This window comes from Bos taurus, chromosome 10 (assembly GCF_002263795.3).
Source record: "Bos taurus isolate L1 Dominette 01449 registration number 42190680 breed Hereford chromosome 10, ARS-UCD2.0, whole genome shotgun sequence".
Lineage (NCBI taxonomy): Eukaryota > Metazoa > Chordata > Mammalia > Artiodactyla > Bovidae > Bos > Bos taurus.
The window spans coordinates 79121977-79145561 of record NC_037337.1 but is presented as its reverse complement, the minus strand read 5'-3'; the positions used below and the strand labels follow the sequence as shown (position 1 = coordinate 79145561).

The 23585-nt window shown below is 39.9% G+C and overlaps 1 protein-coding gene across 3 annotated transcripts in view; it reads right to left on the bottom strand.

Moving 5' to 3' along the window:
• Positions 1–3357: 3357 nt before the first annotated feature.
• GARIN2 (golgi associated RAB2 interactor family member 2) overlaps positions 3358–23585 on the bottom strand; it is a 35298-nt gene continuing 15070 nt past the window's right edge. Inside the window, exons 4-9 of one of the 3 annotated variants that reach the window (XM_024997868.1) lie at positions 22328–22527; positions 20919–21453; positions 17658–17905; positions 9390–9418; positions 5502–5576; positions 3358–3474 (exon numbers count right to left, since the gene is read on the bottom strand). In XM_024997868.1, the coding sequence (XP_024853636.1) occupies positions 5512–5576; positions 9390–9418; positions 17658–17905; positions 20919–21453; positions 22328–22527 (1077 nt within the window). In that variant the 3' untranslated portion in view covers positions 3358–3474; positions 5502–5511. 3 annotated transcript variants of the gene reach the window in all.

Below are 23585 nucleotides of genomic sequence, written 5' to 3'. Positions count from 1 at the left end.
GAGACATTACTTTGCCAACAAAGGTCCGTCTAGTCAAGGCTATGGTTTTTCCTGTGGTCATGTATGGATGTGAGAGTTGGACTGTGAAGAAGGCTGAGTGCTGAAGAATTGATGCTTTTGAACTTTGGTGTTGGAGAAGACTCTTGAGAGTCCCTTGGACTGCAAGGAGATCCAACCAGTCCATTCTGAAGGAGATCAGCCCTGGGATTTCTTTGGAAGGAATGATTCTAAAGCTGAAACTCCAGTACTTTGGCCACCTCATGTGGAGTTGACTCATTGGAAAAGACTCTGATGCTGGGAGGGATTGGGGGCAGGAGGAGAAGGGGACGACAGAGGATGAGATGGCTGGATGGCATCACGGACTCGATAGACATGAGTCTGAGTGAACTCCAGGAGTTGGTGATGGACAGGGAGGCCTGGCGTGCTGCAATTCATGGGGTCGGGGAGAGTCGGACATGACTGAGCCACTGAACTGAACTGAACAGTGAATATTCTATTCAACTGAATCATATAGTATGTATTCTTTTTTTTTCCCTTCCTTTTGGCTGTGTTGCAGGAGTATGTGGGATCTTAGTTCCCTGATCAGGGATTGAACTCCCCCTTCATTGGAAGCTCAGAGTCTTAACCACTGAACTGCCAGGCAAGTCCTTCATATGTATGTTCTTTTTGTATCTGACTTCGTTGTCGCATGTTTTTGTTGTTGTTATGAGGTAGTATCACTCTGAATATACCACAGTTCGTTGAACCAGTTATCTGTTGGCAGGTATTTGGTTTGTTTTCAGATTTTGGTTATTATGAGCAAAACTCCTTTGAATATTTGTGTACAAGTCTTGTTTTGAACATATGTCTTGTGAACATGTTTTTATTTTTCTTGAGTAAATACCTGGAGTAGGATCATTTAGTCATCTGATAACAGTGTCTTAACTTCATAAGGCATTTCCTGTTTTCCAAAGTGGTTGTGCAGGGGCCATGATGTATGAAGGATCTAGTTGTTCCAGATAGTCACCCACGGTTGGTGTGGTCTGGTACTGCCTTTTGAAGGACTCTGTTACTGGGTAATATTACTCAGTCTTAGTTGTGACTTTCTTCCTAAAGAACCAGTTTGTTCCAGATAATCACTCTCAACAAAGCCTTTTCTGTAATGAGACTGCTGCTGCTGCTGCTAAGTCACTTCAGTCATGTCTGACTCTGTGTGACCCCATAGATGGCAGCCACCAGGCTCCCCCATCCCTGGGATTCTCCAGGCAAGAGTACTGGAGTGGGGTGCCATTGCCTTCTCCATATGAGACAGTCAACTCCAAATTAGAAATTTTTAGTTTACATATATTCATATCTTAAAAATGACCCTAATATTAATCTTCTCTTGGTTGCTCCCTGTTTCATCTCTGATTGTAGAAGTGGGAAAGAAATCCCTTTCATTTTTGGAACAGCAAGGAGAGAAGGGAAGAATCTACCGGGCTGTGGGCCAAGGGGGCTGGGTAGAGGGTTTTCCCCTATAGCACTGTCCAATAGAAATATAAAATAAGCCACATATATAACTTTGTGAAACACTATTTAGTAGCCAATTAAAAAGTAAAAAGAAACACATGAAATTAATTTCTAAATTTTAACCCAATATAGCTAAAATATTATAATTTAAACATATAATCTATATAATAATTATTGAGGTATTTTATATTCTTTTTCATACTAAGGCCTAAAAATCAATCGCATATTTTACACTTTATCACAGTACAGATGCTAAATTTCCAAGAGTTGAAGTGAAAAAACATAACCTCACCCAAACAATATTTATGTTTAATGAAGAAGAATTCTACACTGCTTCAGTTTTTTTTTTAATTAAAATGAAAAGAAATTTAAAATTCAGTTTCTCAGTTGCAACAGCCACATTTCAGGTGCTCAGTAGAGCCATACATACCCATTTGCTACCATATTGGACCATGTAGTTCTAGAGCATTGTCTGTGGGACGGGAAACGGAAGATAGAGGGGAGACATATTTGTTATTGCAACTCAGGTCACTGGTAGGAAATACCAGTACTATTTGTATAAAATTAAAAAAATATATATATATACACACACACATATATTTTTAGCTGTATGATTTTGAACAAGTAACTTAATTGTCCAAGCTTTACTTTCACCATCTGTCTGTAAAACAGGAAAGTAATCATACCCCTCAGATTACTGTGAAGACTGAGAATCTATGCAAAGCATATGGTAGAATGACTGGCAAAGTTTTGAAAATAGGTAAGTGGTGGCTTTTAAAAATCCAAACAGGGAGTTCCCTGGTGATCCAGTGGTTAAAAATCTGCCTTACAATGCAAGGAATGTGAGTTTGATCCCTGGTGGGGGAAATAAGATCCTACTTGTGGCTACTGAGCCCACAGGAGACAACTAGAGGGTCCATGTGCTGCAACCAAGACCCGATACAGACAAATAAGTAAATTTTTTTATTTTTAATCCAAACGATTCTTTGGATGGGGACTGTCTGTATTTCCTTTATTTTTAAAAGTTAGAGAATTTAAAAAACTTGTTTGAAAATGGCATTCATTGATTCCATAAGTACTGCCTCTTAGGCCAGGTGCTCAGTGAAACACAAGATGGAAATAATATGGTCCTGGCTTTGAGGACCCTGGGGCACCCCGTGTTAGAGACCACACAGTCAGTCAGTTTAGTCTCTCAGTCGTGTCCGACTCTTGGCGACCACATGAATCGCAGCACGCCAGGCCTCCCTATCCACCACCAACTCCTGGAGTTCACTCAGATTCATGTCCATCAAGTCAGTGATGCCATCCAGCCATCTCATCCTCTGTCGTCCCCTTCTCCTCCTGCCCCCAATCCCTCCCAGCATCAGAGTCTTTTCCAATGAGTCAACTCTTTGCATGAGGTGGCCAAAGTCCTAGAGTTTCAGCTTTAGCATCATTCCTTCCAAAGAACACCCAGGGCTGATCTCCTTTAGAATGGACTGGTTGGATCTCCTTGCAGCCCAAGGGACTCTCAAGAGTCTTTTCCAGCACCACAGTTCAAAAGCATCAATTCTTCGGCGCTCAGCTTTCTTCACAGTCCAACTCTCACATCCATACATGACCACTGGAAAAACCATAACCTTGACTAGATGGACCTTTGTTGGCAAAGTAATGTCTCTGCTTTTCAATATGCTATCAGTGGTGGGGCAATATCCAAATGAGAAAAGTAAAACCAAAGAGAACAACATATTCATTCAACAGTCCGACAGAAAAGAAGCCCTACAGATAAAAATTGAGTTTATGAAGTATATAGCTCTCTACTTACTTTAAAATCAATATCCACAATTAACAATCATTAAGATTTAAGAAAGATTGACATGGATCAAATGCTTAATGATTAGTAGTAGCCTTTATTTCTGCCACATGAAAGATGCTGCTTTGTTTTCCCTTCCTTCAATTGTTATTTCTTGAGCTGTGCTTGCTTTTAATTTAGTAGTTTACATTTATCTGGTAAAGAAAAAAGATGGAGTTAGTTCAGTTAATTTGAAAGTCTGAAATACAGAATCTTGTAAAGCTATTACTGTTATATGTAAAACTTAAAATAACTAGATATGAGTAAGATAAGTGATTGAAATAAGTAAAATTACATTTATAATACAGTATTTCTTCTTAATATAACAATAAATATCCTTTGGACAGGTAAGTTATCATTTTTTAAATCTAGAAGTTGATACAATGTTAAAGGAATTTCTTAAAATTTTTGTTTTTAAAAATTACTTCTACCATGCAGTTACCTAGTAAATCAAGAAGTCAAGATTAAAATTATGGACTTTTATTCTTTAGAGCTTGTAGACATTGTCATTGAATTATTTGCAAGTTCTTGATTTGTGCTAAACTGAGTCCTGAAATTAGTCAAATGTATGTGCGATTTACACACACATAGTTTATGCTTATTGTAAATAAGGGGCCTAGTAACTTTCACATGATTTCAGTTGTAATAATAATATCAATACGAAGTCTTTATTAGTAGCAAACTTTTTTCGCCATGTTAAAAAAATCTACCTTTCCCCATATATTAGTAATTCACAATTTAACTATTTGGGAGCCACTTTTAAAATTTCCAAAGTCAAGATCTAAATATGTTATATATACCATTATTTTTGCCCTTCTTTGCATCTGTAGCTCTCTCTTAATGAGACCACAGTATTTGAAATTTCTCATTATAGAATGTATCAGTCAAAGGATGAAACTGCTGTAGTGTATTGGGCTCACTTTTAAAAGGAATTTCTCCCTCTAAAGGCTATAATATACTGAGAAATAGCCAGGCTTGGAACTCTCCCTAGGTGGGTGTAGGAACCAGCATGTCACCCTGGGTGCCACCCCTTCAGTGTCTAGCACCATAGAACATTATTAAGAGCACACTTAATGGGGAAACAGAAGTGACAGAAGAACAACACAGATGAGGAGTGTATGTGGAGGCCAGGGGATTAACGTATGTGAACATTTGATGTTTTTTGGCCACACTTGTTTTTCTCTGGTGCGTTATCTCTGGCCGATGGTGTACACTGGGTGGGGCCCTGTTAATAAACTGAATGCTCAAATGCTAAACTGACTTCAGTTGGCAGAGTGACAGAAAGGTAGAAAAAAAGGGTAGGCACCTCAATTCCATCATCAGAACCCTAATAAGATGGGCATGTGCTTCTTGCTGGAGTCGGCCCTGCTTCACCAACTGTCTGTTTAATTGTGTGAATTTAGCCTTAAATGTATGTGTGTGCATATGCAGTCTCTCTCTCACACATACACACACAGCATTAGTTATATTAGGACAGGCAAATGAGAGAAGTTTCATTCATAAATAGCTCACTGTAAAGCGTGTCTCAGAGAAACTTAGTACACTGTTGGCCACCACACACAGCCGGGCAAGTTATTCATTGCACAGAGTAATTGTGAATGGGGCCCCCAATTCTGTGCAGTGTACAATCTGTGCAGATGTACATGGCAGCCCTCTAGAGACTCTAGAGGAATTTGTATAATTTTTGGTGTGAAAGTAAGAGGCTTTGGCTGTGTTGGCTAATCTGAGAAAGCAGGTTGGGAAAGAGTACGATAAGGGAGCAGAGAGCAAGAGTAGCAATGAGAATGAAAGGAATCATCGTTAGGAGCAGCAGCAAGTAATTCTCTTCCAGTGCCTCACCTGAAGCGCCCTCTCCCCCTGCTGATGTTACATTTTGACCCCTGGTGGATTCTAGAGCAGAAACCACAGCAAAACCCTCAACATTCCATTCCACCTCTATTATTACTATAATAGAAGTAATATGATTCACTGTTAAAAGATTCTGTTTACTGACAACTTTTTGTGAAAATGTCATGTCATTTACATCTATAGAGACTTATAACTGCAGAAATTACCTTAGTTGTCTTTTTTTTTTCTAATTTTATTTTATTTTTAAACTTTACATAATTGTATTAGTTTTGCCAAATATCAAAATGAATCCGCCACAGGTATACATGTGTTCCCCATCCTGAACCCTCCTCACCTTAGTTGTCTTATACGTTTTTTCCACTGGCCTTTTCTTTTCCTGTTTTACTTTCCTTTCCTGACATCCATTCCCCTGAGAAAGGGACGACAGATGAGGCACGAGAGTGAGGAATTTAGAGGGGATTTGACAGGAGAGCGGAGAGCCAGGAAACAGTCCAGCAAAGTGGAAGTGAGATCATTAGAAAGAGGAGACGAGAAAGAAAGAAAAAGGCCAAGAACCAGAGAGAAGAAAGTAACACAAAGAGAGAGAACTTGAGTCTTAAATTCAAATGATTTTCCAACCTCATCAAAAATGTCTTTATTCTTTCCAATGGAGCCCATTATTAAATTTCAGTTTCCCTTTTAGAATTCTCCCATTACTTCTTAGGATTCCAAGGGTTTGATTTGCAATAATTAAGAAGAAAATGGAAAAGATAGATGGGTGGGGGAGGGGAGGACATGCCCAGTATTTCAAAAATGATTTCCCTCTCTCTTCTTTTCTTAATCTCTGTCCTTTGTCTCATTTCTTTCCATCTTGGAAAAATGCCAGGGGATCATAGCTAAGCCTACTGTTTGGGCTCATTGTAAAGAAAATCAGCAAAAGTAAAGAGAATAAAGCTTAGAAAGGTAAGAAATGGAAAGTCAAAAAAGGAGAGAGATGGACCCAGATCCAAAGAGATGGGTTTAGCCTGGGCCCTACCTTGTAGACTTTTCATCAGAACAGTACATTTGAAGTGCTGCTTTACCTGAAACCCTACTCAAAAAGGAGGAAAAGTGTAATTCTTCCAAACTGTTCAGAGGTTAGAGAGAATCGGAGACTGCTGTCCCCAGCTAGCCTTGCCCAAGAGTTGTTGAATGTGAATCTGAGGAAGTTAATAGAAACAGTGATTTGATTTACTCTTGTGGGAACAGTTATTATTCTGGCTTCTGCCTAAAATAGAAATCAGATTTACAAACTTATTTTCAGTCTACATTCAGTCTAAATTCAATAGGACAAGGTTACTAATCTTTGCTTCCTTGGGGTGAAGAGTGTTAAGTGTGAGTAAGGGAATGTGAAAGGGGAAAAAAGTGATTCAGAGGAGTGTGGCAAAGGGGAAAGAAATGCAAATCAGAGGGAAAATTGAAAAACTGTACAAGCCTAAATAAGGAAAAGTGAGAGGATAAAGGAAAGGAAAGTGGAAAGAATGAGAAAGTACAGGAAAGAAAACAAACAGGGAAAATAATTAATACTTGGTGAAAACTGCATGCCGAATTTGTATATTGTACCAGCTTCATGATTTAACAGCTCAGAGTGGAATTTCACTGCATGTCTGCTGTATCTTTCCTCAACTCCTCATTGCCAGAGCCCCATTTCAAGCTGCTTGCTAAAATTTACATAGATTGGCTACCAGGACCACAAACATGAGCTAATAAGCCATAGCAGCAGAAAGGGCCCTGACACAGCCAGTCACGCCTTTGTTCCCCACCCATATGCACACACATCTGACAGCTGAGGAAAACTGAGACCCAGAGAGATTAAATGACACATTCGTGAAACAGGACAAACGGAACCCAAATCTAGGACTTTCAGTTCTAAGCTCAGTGTTTCATAGCTTATTTCTTCACCTTTTCCTTCCAGATTTTCTTCCTTTTCCCAACTTGTTTCATGGACTCAGTACCTCCTAGTTATGTTGCCTCTACTTTCTCTTGTTTTCACAAGTAGTTAGGTGTTAAAGCTTGTTGACTGTGTGTTCAGGTCTTTTTTCATCTCACTGCTTCTTACCTGGTCAAGACTTGGGTACCTTTCACCCAGACTATTATAATGACGTTCTGCCTCTAACCTGTTTCAGCTTCTCTTAGGGACTGCAGTCAGAGTAATCTACCTAAAATGTAATGTTAATTTTGTCATTTCCCTGGCTTTTCAGTGGATCCTCCTTACCTACCAAGCAGTATCATCCAAACTCCTTAGTGTGGTTTAAGACTCCTCCAGACTGGCTCCTGCCTTGCTCTCACTGCTCCTAAACTGAATATGCCCACCACTGTCCCAGCCCTGTGATTTTGCCCACCCTGTTGCTTATATTGGGCTTTCCTAATAGCTCAGTTGGTAAAGAATCTGCCTGCAATGCAGGAGATCCCTGTTTGATTCATGGGTTGGGAAGATCTGCTTGGAGAAGGGAAAGGCTACCCATGCCAGTATTCTGGCCTGGAGAATTCCATGGACTGTATAGTCCACGGGGTGGCACAGAGGCAGATATTTTTGTTTCCTCTTTCCTAACACAAAGATTGCCATCTTCATAGACTCCTTCCTGATTTTCTCTTTTGAGCAAAAAGTATGTTCTCTACTTTTCTCTTAGAGGGCCTGTAACGTTCTGACTTACATTATTTGTGCACGTGTCTTGAGGCCAGGTATATGTCCTGTTATTTATTTTTAATCTCTCCCAGAGTCTGTCTCAGTGCCTCCTATATAATAGATGAGCATTGAATGTTTATTCAGTTGAACAAGATTGAGTTTGTGCCAGGAGGCAGGTGAATCAGTCTCATATAAGATTAAAATGGAAGTATCAATGTCCTATATTAATTTTAAATTTCCATGGCTTAAATAGGGAGTACTTCAGAATGTATGAATAATGTACTAATTATATGCTCAGCTACTAATTATATATTAAGTTATAAGGTTTTTGCTAGATTTAATATTGTCTTTAGAAAATAAGAAGAAAATATTTGCCTGTAATAGCATATCTTGGGAATTTTTACAGATTTGATTTCTTTTTGAAATAAAATTTGGGATAGAAATTGATAGATGAAAATTCTATATACTGTGAGGGAAATTTTATATTTTTCTTATAAACTATAATAGCATTTGTTTTCAGGTTCAGTTCTATAGATTGGAATATAGGTAAAACCCACATTATCGTGAAGCTCCTCTGGTACTTTTGGACACTAAAGTCCAGTGGGAAGGCCCAAAGATGAACCCCATTTGTATAAATAGCTTTTCTATAATCATTGGCTTAAAAAAAACTTTATTGAGCTAATATTTACTTATTTAACATTATATAAATTTCATGTGTACAATTTTACATATTTCTGCATGTGCTCCCCCCCAAAAATACAGGTTGATCCCCTTTCCCATTTAGTTCTCCCCCCAATCATTTTCTTTTCTTTTCTTTTGTAGGACTCCTGCAAATGTGACTAAAAAACACCTTCAAGTATTTCTGTGTTTTTTCCCCCTCCTTTTTAAGTTCAATGAAATGTGATTTTGTGTTCCTTCCATGATGTTCTTTTATGTGCATGACTGGAGCAGAGGTCTCTTCTACTCCCCAGAGGTTAGACAGTCACTCAGAAGTGGGTCAGCAGCAAGCAAGGGAAGAACTCTCCACTAGTGTTTACATGACAGCCTTTACTTCAAACAGTTGTTGCCAGTTAATGACCCCGAGATGTGGGAATACGTAAAGAAAAAGCTGCCAGAAGAAAACATTAAATTCTATCACCTGACCGCAGAGCAGAAGACAAAGACACAAGCAGGAAGAAAAGAGGGGCTAGCAGATTTTAGATTTACCAAGAAATTGAGCTGTGATCACTTCCCTTCCAAATCAGCAGGAGTAACAGGCCATATCATGTTTGATTCTGCTCGCAGAGCTAGCTTGGGAGTGGCTCCTGCCCTGTGAGTTAGAGATCCTGGGAACTAGGGAACTCTATCAGCGCAGAAAAAAGCCAAGTGGTGCCTACTGCTTGAAAGATAGCATGAATGTAGTCTTTGAGGCCATTTCTGTAGGACAGACTCTCAGAAGGAAGCAAAGACAGGAAAGGGAATGCCTCAAAATGTCTGGCTCGATTCCTTTGTTTTTAGCTACTCTGTCTGTTCCAGGGCCCTGAGGTGACAGCTTGATACAAGGGATCACAAAGAAATATGGTGGAATTTGGTCCATACCTGAAGTGTCTGAATCAGTTCTCCTGCTCCTGTAAAAATAAATAGCACATTTCAAAGTTTGGCCAGTATAACTGCAGATATTTAGAAAAGAATTACTAGGTATGAGAAAACAACCATTCTCTAAGTACTTAGTAGGTATAATGACATATATTTAGTAAGCCATGGGTGCACATGTGCGTGCTAAGTTGTTTCAGCATGTCCAACTCTATGCGACCCTGTGAACTGGAGCTCACCAGGCTCCTCTGTCCGTGGGATTTTGCAGGTAAGAATACTGGAGAGGGTTGTCATGCCCTCCTCCAGGGGATCTTCCCAACTCGGGGACTGACCCATGATTCTTATATCTCCTGCAATGGCAGGCGGGTTTACCACTAGTGCCATGTGGGAAGAAGCCCCAGCCAAGGGTATTATCCATTATAATGCATCTTAGAGTAAAATTACCTAAATTTATGTAACATGCAAGCTGTCCAACCTACAAAAGCCATAAAAGTGAGTTGTATGTCATTACATATAATCTATTTTTATTGTGGCTATCATCTGTCACTCAGTGAGGCTGTAAGGATCCCTATCATGCTACATCTCCAGACCCTAAAAACTCATTTGGGGTTGAGACTAAAAGAAGCTAACTGCTGCTGTTCAGGGGTTTCTGTAAATGGAGTCAGTTGCATTGGGAATATATGCTCTTGTAGACATGTGGGATATATTCTGGAATGGATGGGTGCCAGGGTTTGCAGTTGCCCACCTCTGCTAGCTCTTCATCACAATCTTGGTGGCCTTGATGGGAGTCTTCTAGGTGAATAACCTCAATCGTTCATCCAAGTTATTACAATTTCTTACAGCTTAGTGGATATAAAGTAGGGGACTAGCTGTCAGTTTTTTGGACTATTTTACTTTCAGAGATATCTTTGAATAAAGTCTGTTTTCTGCATGCCTGATACCTTTTTAAAATTTTTAATCTTTTGACCATGCTACATGGCCTGTGGGATCTTAGTTCCCAGACCAGGTATCCAGCCCCCTGTACTGGCAACATGGAGTCTTAACCACTGAACCACCTGGCAAGTCCCTGTGTGTCTGACTTTTAAAATTAATATCAATAATTAAAATACTTATTTTCTTAACCTACTGAATGCTAAAATATAAACTTAAGTCAGTTAATTTTCACCAAATCTTTGTTTCTTGGCTATACTGCAATAGCTATTTTGAAAGTTTTGCTGTTTGAGTAAGAGAATTATGGGAAGAATAATTATCCTTATATAATAGCTTCTCAGATAAATGTACAAAGAAATAATTCTGATCCATTTAGAGGATCTGGCAAATTCATGCAGTTCAAATTCTTTAGTGAATCTTTCAAATGTAAAGGTTAAATTAGTAATTTTCTGAGAAGTTTGCAAATACTCATAACCTTTACCAAATGGGTCTGGTGATTTAAATAAGGTTGAGTTTAATGATAAAAGTTTTCAGTATACTGAGAGGTACCAAATAAATGTACTTTAAAAGAGTAGGTGCCAACTAAAATGAAGCCTGCCATTATCCTCTTTAAAACAAAGCGAAGAATCACAGTAACACTATTGCCAAGGTATAAAAAGGAATATAAATGCTCTATAAAGTAAATCCTTCATTTCTAAAGTACCCAAAGTGACATTATAGAACTTTCCATAGTCTTTCACTTATCTAGATTTAAATTGTTCAATTTACATTTTAAAGGCCAATGAATTTGAGGGCAAAATACTCAACAAGGTCATTGTTTAATTTTGTTTGTTTGTTTGTTTCAAAGTACACGGTTAGAAAGGTGTCACCGAAATCCATGGTCTTGGAGAAGAAAAATATACACTAGAATTCATTTATCACTCTCACAGCATCCTGACTTGATCCTACAAATATCCCAGGACTAAGTATCAGTGAATCCCATTCTGTTCTTTGATTTTATTACGTCTTTCAATTATAATGAACATTCTCAAATTAGGTTCTAGCTAGTAATTATGTTCCTGATGTAAATAGGCACTAAAATATAATCTATACTTGATTAAATTGGACTAAGAGGATTAGTTAGAACCAAAATTTATTTTTTGCTTTGTTTTTAAAATCTATTTTTTTCTTTCTTTACAGTAGAGTCAGCAGATAAATGATACAGGAAGCTGAGAGACTGAAGGGCAGAGCCTGGAAGATTTGGGGATTTGCTAACTAAGATCCTTTGTAATCTTAAAATCCTAAGATTTTTGCTATTTATATAGGCATTCATTTTCTCATTTCTAATACCAATCATAACAGTGAGAGTAACAAAACTTCACACTTGCAGCTCACTTCAATCTAGAAACAAGTTATCCTTACAATTTGTAACATTTTAAGAAACTACTACGAGCAGTCTAACGCTCAGAGAATTTTTAGGGAAGTGAGGCTTTTCTGTATGTAACAGTGGATACATGTCAGTGTGCATATGTCGAAAGCCATAAAACTGTACAAGAGAGAGAGTGAACCTTAAACTAGGGACTATACTTAATAATAATATATGTTTTGTTCATTAACTGTTAACAAAGGTACCACACTAAGGCAAGTGTTACTAAGAGGGGAAACTGGGGATGAGGGAGGGTGAGGAGGTGGCAGTGGTGTGGGTGTAGGGCTATATGTGCTATGTGCTCAATTATTCTGTAAATCTAAAACTATGCTTTAAAAATGTTTATTACTTTTTAAAGATTTTTTAAGGCACTAAAAGTTAATCCAGTGCTTCAGGGCATCCATTATTTGCAAAAGGATGAGGAAAGAAGAAGTTGAAATGATTTAAACAGTTAACCTTGTTAAGATTTTTGAATTGGGTGTTTCTGAAAGCTTAGACAGGGGCAGGACAGAATTTGAGATATATTGAATGAAATAAAGCAGAGGAAGATGTCAGAATGATCAGACCTGATTAATTACTGTTTAGGAAAAATTGCTAGACTGGATGGATTCGTTTTTATCTCACTTGTTTTTTAGAAATCTTACGCTTTTCTGTGAAAGTCATACTTGTACATAGCAAAAAGTACATTTCCTGTTGAGTGGCACCTGCTGCTATACCTTTGTCTCTTACATTCTTTGTCTTTCCCTCACTCCTTCTGACTGATGATTACTTTTTAAAAATTTTATTTATTTTTAATTGAAGGATAATTGCTTTACAATAGTCTTGGATTTTGCCATATATCAACATGAATCAGCCATAGGTATACATATGTTTCCTCTCTCTTAAAACTCCCTCCCACCTCCCACCTCTCACCCCTCTAGGCTGTCAAACCAGAGCCCTGGTTTGAGTTCCCTGAGTCATATAGCAAATTCCCACTGGCTATCTCTTTTACATATGGTAGTGTATATGCTTCCATGCAAGTGGAATCTTTACCATTTGAGCTACCAGAGAAGCCAAGAAAATTGAAATCATATCAAGTATTTTTTTTTTTGATCACAGTGCTATGAGCTTAGAAACTACAAAAAAAAAAAACCTGCAAAAAATGCAAATATGTGGAAAGTGAACAATATGCTACTAAACAAATAATGGATTACTGAAAAAATCAGAGGAAATTTTAAGAATGCCTAGAGATAAATCAAAACGAAAATATGACCCAAAATCTCTAGGGTGCAACAAAAGCAATTCTAAGAGGAAAGTTCATAGAAATACAATCTTCCCCAAAAAACAAGAAAAATTTCAAATGAACAACCTAACCTTATATCTAAAGCAGCTAGAGGAAGAACAAACAAAATCAAAAGTTAGTAGAAGGAAAGAAATCATAAAGATCAGAGCAGAAATAAATGAGAGATGAAGAAAACAAAATAAAAGATCAATGAGGCTAAAAGCTGGTTCTTTGAAAGGATAAACATAATTGATAAACCTTTAGCCAGACTCAAGAAAAAAGCGAGAGAGCTCAAATCATTAAAATTAGAAATGAAAAAAGAAGTTAAAGCTGACCTCACAGAAATACAAAAGATCATAAGAGACTATAAGCATGCCAAAAAATGGACAACCTAGAAGAAATGGACAAATTCTTAGAAAGGTACTAAGACTGAACTAGAAAGAAATAGAAAATATAAGCAGACCAAACACAAATGCTGAAACTGAATCTGTGATTAGAAAACTCCCAATAAACAAAAGTCTGGGACCAGATGGCCTCACAGATTAATTCTATCAAACATTTACAGAAGAACTAACACCTATCCTTCTGAAGCTATTACAAAATTTTTAGAAGAAGAAATACCCTCAAACTCATTTTATGAGGCCCACCAACACCCTGATACCAAAATCAGACAAAGATACCACAAAAAAGAGAGAAAGTTACAGGCTAATATCACTGATGAACATAGACACAAAAATCCTCAACAAAATACTAGCCAATGAAACCTAACAGTGCATTAAAAGGATCATAAATCACAGGTAAGTGGGATTTATCCCAGGGATGCAAGGATTTTCCCAATATTCAGTGTGATATACCACATCAAAAGATTGAAGAATAAAAACCATATGATCATCTCAATAGATGCAGAAAATTTTTGACAAAACTCAACACCCATTTATGATAAAACTCCAGGAACTGGGCATAGAGGGAATTTACCTCAACCTAATAAAGGCCATTACTTTGCCAACAAAGGTCCGTCTAGTCAAGGCTATGGTTTTTCCAGTGGTCATGTATGGATGTGACTGTTGGACTATAAAGAAAGCTGAGTGCCAAAGAATTGATGCTTTTGAATTGTGGTGTTGGATAAGACTCTTGAGAGTCCCTTGGACTGCAAGGAGATCCAACCAGTCCATCCTAAAGGAAATCAGTCCTGAATGTTCATTGGAAGGACTGAGGTTGAAGCTGAAACTCCAATAGTTTGGCCACCTGATGCGAAGAGTTGACTCACTGGAAAATACCCAGATGCTGGGAAAGATTGAAGGCGGGAGAAGGGGACATCAGAGGGTGAGATGGTTGGATGGCATCACCGACTTAATGGACATTAGTTGAGTAAACTCCGGGAGTTGGCGATGGACAGGGAGGGCAGGCTTTGCTGCAGTCCATGGGGTAGCAAAGAGTCAGATACAACTGAGCGACTGAACTAAACTGAACTGAATAAAGGCCAAGACTGCAAGGAGATCAAACCAGTCAACCCTAAAGGAAATCAATCTTAAATATTCATTGGAAGGACTGATGCTGAAGTTCCAATATTTTGGCCACCTGATGCGATGAGCTGACTCATTAGAAAAGACCCTGAGGCTGGGAAGGCACAAGGAGAAGAGGACGACAGAGGGTAAGATGGTTGGATGGCATCACTGACTCAATGGACATGAGTTGGAGCAAGCTCTGGGAGATGGTGATGGACAGGGAAGCCTGTGCTGCAGTCCATGGGGTCCCAAAGAGTCGGACACAACTGAGTAACTGAACAACAAAAATGACAAACCCCCAGTTAACACTATTCTCAGTGGTGAAAAGCTGGAAGCATTTCCTCTAAGATCAGGAAACTAGACAAGTATGTCCACTCTCACCACTTTCAGTTCAGTTCAGTTCAGCTCAGTCGCTCAGTCGTGTCCGATTCTTTGTGACCCCATGAACTGCAGCATGCCAGGCCTTCCTGTCCATCACCAACTCCTGGAGTTCACTCAGACTCACGTCCATCGAGTCAGTGAGCTCACCACTTTAATTCAACATAATTTTGGAAGGCCTAGCTGTGGCGATCGGAGAAGGCAATGGCACCCCACTCCAGTACTCTTGCCTGGAAACTCTCATGGATGGAGGAGCCTGGTAGGCTGCAGTCCATGGGGTTGCTGAGGGTTGGACACGACTGAGCGACTTCACTTCCCTTTTCACTTTCACGCATTGGAGAAGGAAATGGCAACCCACTCCAGTGTTCTTGCCTGGAGAATCCCAGGGACGGGGGAGCGTGGTGGGCTGCTGTCTATAGGGTCGCATAGAGTCGGACATGACTGAAGCGACTTAGCAGCAGGAGCAGCAGCTGTGGCTATCAGAGAAGAAAATGCAATTAATTGATTTTAAATATACTTTTTAATGCAAATTTCAGAACATCTGGTCATATAGGAAAATTTTCTGAAGTGGACTTCCTTGAATTTGAACTGATAGTTCTTCCTATGGCTATGAAGAGAAACCCTCATTTTGGTTCTTGGGCCTTAGAAGAAGCGCTCACAAAGAGAGGACTCCTTGCTCGATCTGACTTTGTTTCTAGGACTGGCTTCTCATAAGGCAACAGTCCTCAAACATGGTTGTACATTAGAACCACTTGGAGGCTTATTACAACACAAAATGATGAGCCCATCTCAAGAGTTTATGATTCAGCAGGGTGGGAATGGGCTCAAGAATTTACATCATTTACCAGCTCCCAGGTGCTGCTGCTGACCAGCCACACATTAAGAACCACTGGTATAGAAACCCTCGCTAGGACACAACACTTTGCTTAAGCAGACCACCAAAATCATAATTTGAAACTGAAATCATATTGAAATTGAATTGAAATTGACCATTGAAATCATAATCGAGATCCAGCAACACCTGGAATGTATTGACACTTGGATGTAGAGGCTCTAGAACTGTGAGAAATGTGGCTGCCCAGGAGCTAGAGAGTAAAAAAATGTTACTCTGACTTCAAGGTTTATGAATCTTCCAAGGATCATCCATATTCCTTTGCTTCCCTGGATCCCTACTTAGCTGGAAAGGAGGTGAAAAAGAGAGTTTTGAACGATTACCCCTCAGTCGATTAAGGTTTTTTTTCAGACAGAATAGCTAACTTTCTTTTATCCTTGCTGTTGGAAATGAATTAATAGTGACAATCATGACCATTTACTGAACACCTAATATGGCCCTCTTATAATCGCTACACAGTCAATCATCTTGAAACCATTCCACCAGCACTCTACCCTCTCTTCAGATCTCTGCCCTTCCTCAGAGAAGCAGTCCCTGACCACTTATATAAGATAGACCTACTCCCTCCCTCCTCAAATGCTTCTGTTACTTTTTGTTTTCTCACAGCACATTCCAGCTGGTATAATACACTTTGTTTGATTATCGACACCCTCCACTAGAATGAAACACTGCATGACTTGTTTTCACTGATGTATGCCCTGTCTCTAGCACATAGAAGATGCTCAGTACATATTGAATGAATGACTCACACCTTTAAAAAGTTTGTTTCCCTGTTTTCCCCTGTTCCTTTTTATATTTAAAAATAACTTAGACATAGTTCAATACATTCCTGATTTTCATTCTTGCTAATATAGCATTTAGATCTCTATGTTTTTCTCTGGTTTTTTGATAGCTGTTACTCCAGAATAAACATATTAACTTTTATTTTTATAATACCACAGTGTCTCTCACATTCATCATGTAATTGGGTATTTATGATTATAAAAACATTTTTTCAGATTATTAAGTTATTCATTGGAAGTGTAGAAAAGTGTAAGGGACATGTAAAGAAGAAAATAGAAGTGTAAAGATAAAAGCACCCATAATTACTCCAGACAATCAATGCCCTAACTCCAAAATGTGGACACCATCATTCTATTTTATTTCCTTCAGCACACACCATCTATACAAGGCAGATAGCGCAGAATGCCAGCTGACTGGTTTAAGAAGTTGGTGTGAAAATAAAAATTAGACAAGGTTAAACCAAATGGACTGCAAGGAGATCCAACCAGTCCATTCTGAAGGAGATCAGCCCTGGCTGTTATTTGGAAGGAATGATGCTAAGGCTGAAACTCCAGTACTTTGGTCACCTCATGTGAAGAGTTGACTCATTGGAACAGACTGATGCTGGGAGGAATTGGGGGCAGGAGGAAAAGGGGACGACAGAGGATGAGATGGCTGGATAGCATCACTGACTCGATGGACGTGGGTTTGGGTGAACTCCGGGAGTTGGTGATGGACAGGGAGGCCTTGCATGCTGCGATTCATGGGGTCACAAAGAGTCGGACACGACTGAGCGACTGGACTGAACTGAAACCAAATGTGGATAATTGAGTTGATTGTGTTATCATTCATATGTCTGAGATTATGTCATCATTCATATGTCATTCGTATGTTTGAGAATCTTCCATGACAAATGCCTGAGTTGCAGGGACTTTATTTATTTTTCCTTTATTTTTGGTCTCACCACACAGCATGTGGGATCTTATTTCCCTGACCAGGGATTGAACCCATGCCCTCTAGATTGGAAGGGCATAGTCTTAACCAATGGACTGCCAGGGAAGTCCTGCAGGGACTTTAAAGCATGCACTTATTTACATATTTCATGTCTTAGCATCATTTGGCATCTCCCTGCTTCACATACCTGGGTTCTTCAGCCTTGAGAGTTGTGCTTTCAGAGTCCATTGTCCTTATTTCACGGGGTCTGTCGCTCATCTCTTTGGATTTCTCTGTCTCATCTTCTTCTGGAGTCAAGGTAGTTTGAAAACATCTTTCACCTTCGAAAGTCAGTGCTAGGTTTGAGATGGTGACACGTTTTGGGGATTCTCTAAACTCATTCTTACTTTTTGTATCTCGTAAACACCCAGACTTCAGAATGTTTTCCATTTTTTCCTTTGAAAATAACAAGCAGCAGCAAATCAGGTGACAGAAGAGCATCACACAGAAACAGATTATTTATGAAGCAGTAATCATTTCATTCATATTTACTGAGTGCCCTCAAGCGCACAAGTACAGTGATGAAGGGATGAGGCTTGGTGTTGCACAGCCGTTGAGAGGAGCCTAGGTGGGCCTGGAGGCTGGCAGCGTGGGGGCCCGGCACAGCACATTCGAAACCTCACGTGGTCATGCACACCAGTATCACCTCAAGAAGGAAAATTAGGACTCAGTCACAGGGCTTCCTCTCCCTCAACTGGCAGGGAAAGGAAGGTTTTCTAGAAATGTCTTGCCACCAATTGTTCCCATCCAAAGTTGCTCTTGACTTAAGAGCATCTAATAGGTGACAGGAGTTGGAGGTTCATAAAAATACTAAAGAGTTTGCTTTTCAAAAGACCTAAAATTTAGCATTCTAGTATCTCAGCCATTCTCCTAGTGCCCCTGGCGTCTGTTATTAGCACCACTGCTCTGTCGTTCCTCGCCTCCCCCAGACTCGCTCTCGGGCCTCAGAGCCCTAGGCCAGCTGGTCTGAAAGATTCTGTCTGTCTAACATCACTGACATCTGCGCCTTCTTCCCCCTTTTGTCATTATCTACTCCACCACCTCTGTACTGTTCTTTGAAAATAATGCAGTAATCTTCTGTAAAAATTAAACATTTTTTCTGACAATGAAAGCAATATATATTTTTCATAGAATATTTAGAAAATCCTAAAAGATATACAGTGAAAGGGAGAAAATTATTGCTTTTTGATGCCACAGGCCAGATATAACTACTATGGGACATTTCATTCTGGTCTTTTTCTCCATTTATTTATTTTGAATGTGCCTGTTTTGTGATCATATTGCAGTGCTGTAGCCCATATTTTTTCACTTCAAAATTTATTATAAAAATCTCCCTATGTTATTAAAAACTTTGTAAAGCTACTTGAATTTTTTTAATTAAAAAATATTATTATAAAAAGCAGAACATTCAGAAACCCGTAAAGAATAAAACATCAATTGCTTATAAGACCACAACCTAGAAATAAACTATTATTAACAATATGACTTCCCCCTCTCCTATTGTCTGTATATACACTTGCTTTTTTATGTAATAAGGATGTGAAAGTTGCTCAGTTGTGTCCGACTTTTGAAACCCCATGGAGTATACAGTCCATGGATATCTCTAGGCCAGAATACTGGAGTGGGTAGCCTATCCCTTCTCCAAAGGATCTTCCCAACCCAGGAATTGAACTGGGGTCTCTTGCATTGCAGGCGGATTCTTTACCAACTGAGCGCTCAGGGAAGCCCGGAAATAACTATTAACAATATGACTTTCTCCCCCTCCTATTATCTATGTATACACTTGCATTTTTATGTAATAAGGATTATAAAACCCTTTAGTTCATTTTTCATTCAGCTTTATATCATAAATATTTTTCCAAGTAAAGAAAAATTCTCCAACAGAATTAGCGCTACGGAGTAATTGTTCATTTAACCAATATTTACTGAGTGGATATAATCTTGTCCGTCACTTTGGTTGCTCCTGAATGATATAAACATGGAACATGCCCTTTGTGGTTTAAATTCATTTAGCCCTTCCTCTGTGGTGGATGTTTAGGTTACTTCTTCATTATCATTATTTTATTTTTATAAACATAGAATAGATGTGGTACAATTAACATCTTTATAGTTAGATTCTCATTCTTATTGGTGATTAATTCCTTAAGATTAATCTTACAATGTGAGAGGCCTGGGTTTGATCCCTGGGTTGGGAAGATTCCCTGGAGAAGGAAATGGCAACCCACTCCAGTACTCTTGCCTTGAAAATCCCATGGATGGAGGAGCTTGGTGCAGGCTACTATCCATGGGGTCACAAAGAGTCGGGTACGACTGAGCGACTTCACTAATTCCTTAAGAAAGATTCTTAAAAGTGAAGTCACTGAGTCAAAGGGTGTCAACATTTCTAGGTTCTTGACTCATAATGATTTCAAGAAAGTTTGTTCTAATTCTCACCCTGCCATGAATCTTTAGAAACTCCCAGATGACCCCAACTTTACTAATGCTGACTGTGTTGATCTCTTAACAGCTTTATGGATGAAATATTTTTTGGTTTGCATTTTTTTATTACTAGTGAGGTTAACCTTTTCCACTGATTTTAGTAGCTAGTGGTTTCTTCTGTGAAATGTCCATCTTTTCCCTCTGTCATCTTTCTGTCCTGGGCCCCACGGGGAGTTCTCAGCTACAGTCTCCACACCAATCTCTTTACCTACAATCTGTCCTGCCATCAGAATAACCTTTTAAAAACACAGCCCCTTCACTCCCTTATACAGAGCTTTTGTGGCTAAGGTTTGTTCAAAGCCTGAGTCTACACTTCTTATTTTGGCATTTAAGATTTGTAAGCAATTTTCCAATCCTATATCTTAATATTTTCCACATATATTATGCTCCAGCCAAACTGATACATTGTTGGATATGGCTCTGTGTTTTTCCACTTTCTGGCTATTTCTAAAGCTGCTCACTTCTTTGGGGAATTTATTTTCTTATTTTTATTCCTCACTTTTACTTATTGAAGTTTCACCCCATCCTTCAGTGTACTTCATATATTTGTGCACATTTAAACCTTAATATAACCCTTACATGATATTAATATTCTCACTTGAGAGCTGCATGTTCAGTGACTTGGCCAAACTAACATGAAGCAGGCAGGGCAGGATTCCAACCCGGGACTTCTGACTCTGATACCAAAGTTCTTTTTATCCTACCATGCCTCCTGATACAGGGTTAAGTTTTATGGTATGGATGGTCACTGCCTATTTCAGGGGACATCTTACAACTCTTTTAAGCAGGGGTTCAGGGATCAGATCTCATTCTTAGTGTTAGGTTAATCAGAGTAAACTCCATACTATTTCAATAATCAATGTCATGAAGCTCACCAAAGAGAGTGAAAGAGAGTAATTATTAGAGAATGAAAGTCTTCTATGTCACATACCTTTTCCTCCTGCTTGGCCTTGAGTATGTCATCATTTTCAAACACCACTCTGACCCCTGAGCTTGCTGTGACTCCACAGATGTCTGTGACTTCTGTGACTTCTGTGACAATATTTATATCTGGGGCCTCAGTGACCTCATTTTCTGGAATATCCGTGACGTCGGTGACATCGGTGATGTCTGTGAATTCCGAGAAATCAACGCTTTCTACATCGTTGTTGGGGTCTGAACATGTGGACAGGTGTGAGGTCTGTATGGCGGGGAAGGCTGCTATATCCATGATGTCCACTGAGCCTGTGATGTCTGTGCTGTTCGTGATTTCCGAGAGGCTGGAGACTTCCGACACTTTGGAAGCTTTGGCTTTCTCCTTATTCAAGAGGGAGATGAGCTCTACCCACTGACAGAACAGGGCTTCTTGTTTGCATGCAGGGGCGCAGAGCTGTAGGTAGTAGGCTCGGCCACTCACCAGCTTTACTTTGATGCGCATATTCTCGGCATCATGTACAGAGAGAGTCACAAACTGCAGAGGGAGAAACCTGCAGACAAATGCAAATATCATCTGGAGGCCTGATTGGAAACTGTCACAAGGCCTTTCATGTTATAGACATTTGTGGAGTGAGACAGGACACCAGGTGCATCTCTCAAACAGGTTTGGGGAGGAGCCGGCGTGGGATGCGGCAGGACCTTCTTGTGGCCACATGTTCCCAGGTCTGGCTCATGGTTTTTGAGGCTCAAAACCTTGATTTTTCATACATATAATCAGGCTCCTGAAGACCAACTCACCTGAATCATACTCCTAAGACTATCAACTGGTATATCAGCTATTTATTACTTATCTAGGAGAAGTTGTCCCATTTAGTTAGTCCTGCAAGGTTGAGACTGAGAGTGATTTGCCGTGGGTCCTACAGCAAGTTGGTGGATTGAGACAAGAACAGAACTAATCCTGATGGAAGTTGGGATGGTGGGGGAGGAAGTTCCTGTTCAGTCAGTTCAGTTCAGTCGCTCAGTCGTGTCCAACCCTTTGCGACCCCATGGACTGCAGCACTCCAGACTTCATTTTATATAATTAGTCAATTAATTTGGTTGTCCCAGGTCTTAGCTGCAGCACGTGGGACCTTCATTCCCTGAACAGGGATCGAACCTAAGCTTCTGCATTGGGAGTGTGGAGTCTTAGCCACCGGACCACCGAGGAAGTCCCCTAGGTTTAATTTTTGAGAAGTTAAAGGTGAACCATTTGTTTTGACTGCCAGGTTGTCAGACAACCTCCCCAGACTCTAAGGATATGACTCTGTCATCTGTAGCAGGAAACAAAGTGAGGAGCACTTATCATCTGTGTTTCTAGTCTCATCTCCTCCGGGGTAAAAGCGTCTTTTTCTGACAGGTCGTGAACCTCTTTCCTTTGTAACTCACCTGGTAAGCACCAGATTTTCTGGAGAAGGAGATGTCAGGAGACTTGTAAACAGGGGTTCTGAATCTTTCTGGGCGGTGGGTGTCAGATGAGCCAGCAACATCACGTTAGGGGTCTTGGTGGTGGGATTGGAAGAGCAGATGCCTACGGTCACCCAGTTGGCTCGGTTATGAAGGTAAATGGATTCCCCTCTCCTGTTGACCTGAGGCAGAGAAGAGGAAGAGGGAAGTTCTGATAAGATCTGTGGCCTCAACAACCTCACTTACCCAAACAGTGTAGGAATAAAGGAGAGATGAACCATGATGCTATAAAGAAAGCTGAATGCCGAAGAATTGATGCTTTAAAACTGTGGTGTTGGAGAAGACTCTTGAGAGTCCCTTGGACTGCAAGGAGATCCAACCATTCCCTCCTAAAGGAGATCAGACCTGGGTGTACATTGGAAGGACTGGTGTTGAAGCTGAAACTCCAATACTTTGGCCACCTGATGCAAAGAGCTGATTCACTGGAAAAGACCCAGATGCTGGGAAAGATTGAAGGCAGGAGGAGAAGGGGATGACAGAGGATGAGATGGTTGGATGGCATCACTGACTCAATGGACATGAGTTGAGAAAACTCCAGGAGCTGGCGATGGACAGGAAGGCCAGGCATGCTGCAGTCCATGGAGTCACCAAGAGTCGGATACAACTGAGCAACTGAACTGAACTGAGCTGAACTATGATGCTTTTGCTCATGTGACTTCTTGGAGATATCACAGTGAATAGACGTGGTCCCTGATCTCTGGGGTCTGCTGGTGAAAATGAACATTAAACAAGTATGTCACTAAGTGTCTTATGTGTTATTGAGCACAAGTTCAGGGTACTGTGCTGTGGGGTGCATGACAGAAAACTTGACTTAGTGGGGAAGAAGGCAGGTATGTGTGTAACTACCTTTCTCAGAGAAGATATGTTTATTATAAATTGTAGCAGACAATTTACAGTCATATACTGTTCTATGTTATAGTCCATACAGCCAAGTGGTTCTCACAGAAGTCAAACTCTTGTATCCATAGTTCAGTTCAGTCTCTCAGTCGTGTCCGACTCTTTACGACCCCATGAACTGCAGCACGCCAGGCCTCCCTGTCCATCACTAGCTCCCAGAGTTCACTCAGACTCACGTCCATCGAGTCAGTGATGCCACCCAGCCATCTCATCCTCTGTCGTCCTCTTCTCCTCCTGCCCCCAATCCCTCCCAGCATCAGAGTCTTTTCCAATGAGTCAACTC